Genomic DNA, 6837 nt, shown 5'->3' with positions numbered 1-6837 from the left:
CTGGTTTTTGGTCGCTAATGCCCCGCTTCTGTGTCTATGCTCGGAGCTGATGGTTTTCCATTTTGACTAGCACAATTTCAAACTCAGCCATTCTAATAGTTTTATCGTCGATTGTCACCTAGTACAGTTTACTTATTCTATTGAGAATGCTTTGTGCCACCATGACAAATTCCAAATAATATATGAGTGGAATTAAAAAGATGATAATAAAAATGATAAAAACAACTTGTTATTGCTTTACATTTATTTTATTTTCTAATGTACAGAAAAAAGCATAGCCATATACAAGCAAGCATAAAATGCAATGGTTGGCATGTAGCGATATCGTAAAAAGTCTTTTGATGAAAACCCTATGTGGATATCAATTCTTCTGTAGTAGTGATAACAGTATTTACAAAGTTTTCATATTGATATCATACCAACATAATTTACATTCAGGCCTAACTAAATTTTGTAAGATTTCTTCTGATGAGAAACCCCATAAGAGATTCCATTTAGGAGGAGTAAGGATACGATTTTCAAGATGGCTATCATGATGGCCATATTTGAAGCCAGATCAGCACATTTTCAATAAGGACAAATAGATATTATAATTAATCTTGTCACACACACGCCCAGTCAAAACGACTTTCTATTTACCGAGGAGTCGCAATAACAAGATAGTGGATAACAGATATGCACCATTTTCATTTAGCACCATATACAAAATGACCTGGTAATAACCAAATGTTTGCATGGCTTTGCATCAAGGAGTAATAAGGACACAAATATTTTCAAACTGGCCACTGTGGTGGGCATAGTGTATGTCAGATCTTCAAAATTTTCTTAACAATGCAACTAGATACCGAAACAATTCCTTTTGTGAAAATACCATGTTGATACGACTAAAGATGGCTCATGTTTGTGGCTAAATTGGATGTCAGTCTGACACAATTTAGATTTAGGACCAAGTCAACATCATACAATGTCCTATAGTAAAAACCCCATGGTGATGTTCAGAAGTAGCAATAAAAAGAAACAGAACTGTCTTCGTTATGACTACCTAGACATCATACAAGTTCCTTATGTATAAAGTTTATGTAAATTTTCGTTTCTTGAGTAGCAACAAGATTTTCAAGATGACTGCCAAATGGGACAGTAGACATGCATGATTTTCATTCAAGACGTAAGCTTTTTTTAGTGAAAACCCCGTATTGATATATTGACCATCCATTCGGGTTAAGTTGCAACAAGATTTTCAAGATGGTCATGCCTCAGCAGTACCATTTTCATTTAGGACCAGCTAGACTTAGGGATGACTGCATGTAATGTTTCATGGCTATTACACGTTTAGGGATCTTGTTGACAAACTTGTGCTTAACAGACAGAAGATAACAGACAATCTAGTTAGCTCTCTTGGTCTATGACTAGTAGAGCTAAAATCTAAATACCCGTTATTATAAATATATTCAAACTACTTAGTATAAATACAAATATTTCATGTTGTTGTTTATGGATTAATTTTATTAATTTTTAATTTCCAACATAGATTTTAATGATTTCAAATATACACAACTGCACAGTTGCAGAAACATTAATATGGTTGTGCTGGACATCCCATCTCCTACTGACAAAATTAAAATGAACAAAAAAAAAAATTATCTCCAAAATCTGATTATGTGTGTATGTGTTTTTATCCACAGCGCTGTCATGTTTGCCACACATATTATGTAATGCCTTACGTCTTCATCATCATGGGAATCACCTTAGATTATGTCAAAACTGAAACTTTTGCTTCAGCTGCTGGGCACATCATTGCAGTGATGGTGGTGCAATTACTTTTCAAGATGGATAAACTTTGACAAAACAAGTTTTAGATCCATTTCCAGTGATTTTATTTTGTTTGTGAACTGATTTAAAAATGTCAGTAACAAAATTCATTCAAAACTGCTACCAAATTATCAAAAAGCTCACATATCAATAGAAACTAAAATGATGTCTCTAATTATACACAAGATTTCCACATTGTTTTTTTTTTAGAGTTTTCAAAACTAACAGCCAAGTTAACATGCAGCAATAAATAGGTTTTTAAATAAATGTGAATGTGACTTACTGTCAATTTTAACTTAAAAGACAAATAATCACTTGCTGTGCAAATGACATTACAACTTCATATTTATTTTGGCCCTTTGTATCTGATAGTAAACAAAGTCCTTAATATTTCGCCATGATCTTGATCCAAGGCATGGTTCTTTTGCAAGAACATTAAGTACATCTTCTTGCCTAGGCACTTTGAGCATCCTGATGAAGCAACCCAAGTGTTGGAGCACAGCATTCCTTTCTTGACTTGTCCAAGGTCTTCGTCGAGTTCTTGATTTGGTGATTTTATGTCTCTTTGTCGATACTGCAACTGGTATAGTGCTGGTACATATCTTTCTAGATTCAAGAACTGAAAAATATAAGATGATTTCTGAGATATCAAAATAATTATGTTGATAAGACTAAGGAAAAACTTTAAACAAAATTCCACCAAGGGAATGATGCTCTACTAACCTGAGGAAACAGCAACTAAGATTCATATCCTCTACAACTGGTGCCACACATGCCACAACAAAATATCTGCAGAAGATAATGGGGGGGGGGCAAGTTTAATTACATGGACAAACTAATTTATTTTAACTTTAACCATCAGAAGTGTTGGAAATCGGCTTAAAAAGGTAACATTAAAGTAATACTGGATAGGAGTTTTAAAATACCAGTAAGTAATACAACAACATGGACCTGTTCTGATACCTCTACACCATTCTCATGGAAGCACTTTTGGTTGGGAGCTCCAGATGGCTCATTGACCTAAATGCTCCTCTTTACAGCTCATCCACATTTGTCCGCATGGGTTCAACTTTTGGCTTGACCAACATGTGTAGCTTTCCATGGGTTGGTGGTTCTTCTTCCACCAAATATACTGACTGCCACGTATAGCCTGTCATATGCTTGAAATGGTGTTAAAACCAACAACACCAAAGCAAACGTACATTTGTCTTGATACAACATCATTTCCAGTAACACATTCTCTGTTATGAAATACTTCAAACTTTCAAAATCATTGTCATCATCACCAACTTCAGCCACTATTTGCAAAAAGGAAATCATCACCTAATGATGAACCATATTGATAGTCCGCCATGTGGGGTTGTCTAGGTGGCCCATATTTTAAACAAGAATCTGTATAACTGCCTTGATGAATGCAAAGTTAAAACTATAGCAAAATGCTTGTTCCAAAGCCTAATGTACCTATTAAATTAAGCTTAACACCCTTCATGTCAAGCTGAAGTACCCAGATGTGTAATAGTTACCTACCTGAAAAACAACATTGGTAAGTAAGCATACAAGATCTTGACCAGCAGCACAACATATATTTTGTGGAATGCTTCAAGGGTTAGAAGATGAATAAAATTCTATACCATGCTGAGTATACACATGACCCTTGAGCTAATTTGCGGGAGTTCTTGCGCTTCACTGCTTTCAAATTCACACAAATTTTTGCACAATTTGCACACTCATGTACCCTGGCAGCTTCTCTATTTTAAGTAACAAAATGCAGAATGAAAGTGGGGCCTGGGGTCTAAAATACTCAACTTTACCAATCACTGCCATCTCACCTTTGAGACTCAATCTCAAGTCCAGCCAATGTCAGTTGCTTCCAGTGACTTGGTGGTTCTTACCAGGGGTTTTGGGGGCTCTTCCTCTATCAGTTATAATGACTGCCATGTATAGCATATCATGCATTGAAAATAGGCATTAGACCCAAAACAACAACTGTACAATAGAATGGAAGCAAAACAATCCTCATTACCAAAACAATACACGCATCAGAGGTCTTCTCAGTGCAGAGACTTTGGTAATGGCTTTACATTACAAAAATCAGAATAATTTTATAAGTTCATATTTATTTAAAAATAGATTGTGAAATTAGAGCTGATAAAGTGTAAACTAGCTGTTTTGTTGGATATGTCATCTGCCCCACTTTTTGTAACTTTCAACTATACATAAACATAAATTGATAAATGGAGAAAGTATTTATCTACATATATACCCTGGAGAAATTTCATTAAATAGAAACACATTACACAAATTATTAAAGTCATCAGCTTTTAATGATATTTGAAGTTTATCCAGTCAACATTATCTCACAAATCTATTGGTTGATTCTAGTGACAGAAGCTACATATTTTTAATTACATTTTTAATGCAAAAAATTAACATTAATTTCACTTCTGTGCTGTGTACACATTGAAAAATAATGGCAAATCTGAACAGTATATCCCAAGAACCAATACTACCACAGTCATTTATAACAGATTATGAAAATTGCAATCCATGATTTGCTCATCTGATTTTACCAATCAATCTTCAAGTATGTCTATCGCCAAACCCTTAACCATGACATCACAAAGTTCTATCCTTATTAATGAGTTTAAAAATTATCAATGTCAATATTTTTATATTATCATCACATTTTACCTGGAATTTCTGCATTCTCTTTAAGTTCATCTGAGATTTCCCCTTGCTCTGTTGGCCCATTTCCTGTTTTAATTTCTTCTTTTGCAATATCTCCATTTTCTTCTTCTGGCACAATAATATCTGACAAAATAATTTTCATGATATAAGATACAAATGACAGACTTGCATTATTTAATTCTTCTTGTTACTATTAAATTATGATTGGTATGAATTAAAATATCCCACGGTGACCTTAAAAATAAGGATCATTCTTTATATTAGGAGGGTTTTTTTGGGGGGAGGGGTGAGTGCCATTTTCAGCACATGATAGACTATACATGGTGGCCAGTATAACTGGTGAAGGATGAACCTGGGGAAACCCCTGCAAGAACCACATACCCCATGAGAAGCTAATGAAAAGTTTTCTCACTGACTTGCATTGGCCAAGGTCGATCCTTGATCCCATGTGGACAGAGGTGTGGTGGCAGGGATCAGTAAAGGAGAGCACTTTAGACCACTCAGCCCCCTGAGGGATCATTGTAATTTAAATTCTACCTGCAACACTCACCGAGAAGCTCTGTTAATTCATAAACAACTGGTTTCATTTTTGCAATGTTCATAAGATTAAAACATGTTTCCTGTTTCATACAAACACAAAATTAAAACTTAGGCCAGTCAATCAGTAAAGGTGTGTTGTTGCTTTGGGGTTTAATGCTATTTCTCAGCATAAGATAGGCTATATATGGCAGCCAGTATAACTTTAGACCTATCTGCCACCAAGGGCCAGTAAAAATCATTCCCTCATTTCATTCATAGGGACATGGGTCATAACTGAAGGGATCAGCATTGGAATGGATGGTACTTGGGCTGACATGTTATTTCCAACTGCAATCCGCTATTAATCTTTCCCATAAGGGGCCATCCATTTAGTACGTATGCAAAAATCTGGCAAAAGCTTAACCCCTCCCCCTCCATGTACACATGCATACTTTTTTACACACCCCCACCTGCATACGCTTGATGCACTGCCCCCCTAATTCTAAAGAACAGCCTATATTTAATCCATTCAGAAACGATCAAGAATTGATGATATCAATGTGTTTAATAAAACAGTCCACAGATGTTGAATGTCTGGCTGCATCAAAGAAATAAGCTTCGTACCTTTAAAAAAGTTTGTCTAGTGTCTGCTAAAATTCAAATGCCAACTGAACCCAATTGAACAGTTTACGTATTAGACAAATTATCATCAAGGTGTCACCACTCAAGTTTCCTATGCGTATGTACATTATCAGTAGACCCCCACCCTATACGCAGGCATATGCATTTGAGTTAACCCTCCTTGCCCCCACCATGTGTATGTACTAAATGGACGGCCCCTAAGGCCCAATTATCACACAAAGCCTCCACTACCCCCACTCTTGTTATGGTTGAAAACCATGAATTTTCACACCACACCAAACCCCTGACATTTACCAATAACTGATGAATGATCTGTTTTAAACCTTTTGGTTAAAGAACTTGTCATTATTATTGAACATGATACCGTATATAGTTTGACATGCACATTCTTAAAAATGGTCACAACATTCAGAAAGTCCAGAATTTTTTCATTTTCTTTTTGTCATAGTTGGAAACATGTATAGCAACAGCAGGGGAAAAATAGGGTTGATCTGGAAATCAGAAAGAAATATTTTCCTCCCTTAGCAGTTTAGGCCTAATGAAAAATTGTAAAACTTCAAATTCAGACATTTATAAATATGTTGGTAGATAAATAGATGCTTCCCAATTGTCTAACTAGTATCCCACCTGCCAACCCTGATGAGACCATCTCAGTAAGGCAGTTTATTTTTTCTGTAAGTTTAACCAGTTTTCAGTAAGGTATAACAAAATATCACAAACTACTACTGGTAAACATTATGTTCAACTAAAAATTTTGTAAAGTAGACCTTATTTACCATTAGTACAGTTGCACAAACTTCAGTTCCAAACCCGATGCAGCTCAATGGGCTGTTGCTGTATCTCAACTTGACATAATTCCTGGAATTATTTTCCATTTCCCATGACAACAGCAATCATATCATGAAAAAAATGTGCAGTTTAAAGTGTCTGAGGTACTGCAGTAAAGTTAGTCTGGTTCCCATATTCCTCTAATTCTAATTCAAACGCAGATGAACCAATTATCCAGATTTTTGAGCAACAATCATTTTTCTGTAGTTCTTGCTTTTATTCCACAAGTCCGTATTTGAAGGGTCATTTTCGTAAGACTTAAGGCAAAATCATAAGGGTTGGCAGGGTCTGTTTAATGTTTTTAATCTGTCACTGAAAGTCTTGCCAGATTTGGTGTCATATCCTATCTTA

The 6837-nt window shown here is 35.5% G+C and overlaps 1 protein-coding gene across 1 annotated transcript in view; it reads right to left on the bottom strand.

Moving 5' to 3' along the window:
* Positions 1-242: 242 nt before the first annotated feature.
* LOC149806951 (uncharacterized) overlaps positions 243-6837 on the bottom strand; it is a 12938-nt gene continuing 6343 nt past the window's right edge. The window contains exons 4-5 of the mRNA XM_089941193.1: positions 4501-4620; positions 243-2428 (exon numbers count right to left, since the gene is read on the bottom strand). Of these exons, the coding sequence (XP_089797319.1) occupies positions 2142-2428; positions 4501-4620 (407 nt within the window). The 3' untranslated portion in view covers positions 243-2141. The remainder of the gene's footprint in view (positions 2429-4500; positions 4621-6837) is intronic.

This window comes from Sinohyriopsis cumingii, chromosome 1, assembly GCF_028554795.1.
Source record: "Sinohyriopsis cumingii isolate HCF-2022 chromosome 1, ASM2855479v2, whole genome shotgun sequence".
NCBI classification, from domain to species: domain Eukaryota; kingdom Metazoa; phylum Mollusca; class Bivalvia; order Unionida; family Unionidae; genus Sinohyriopsis; species Sinohyriopsis cumingii.
This window is presented reverse-complemented; position numbering and strand designations above follow the sequence as displayed.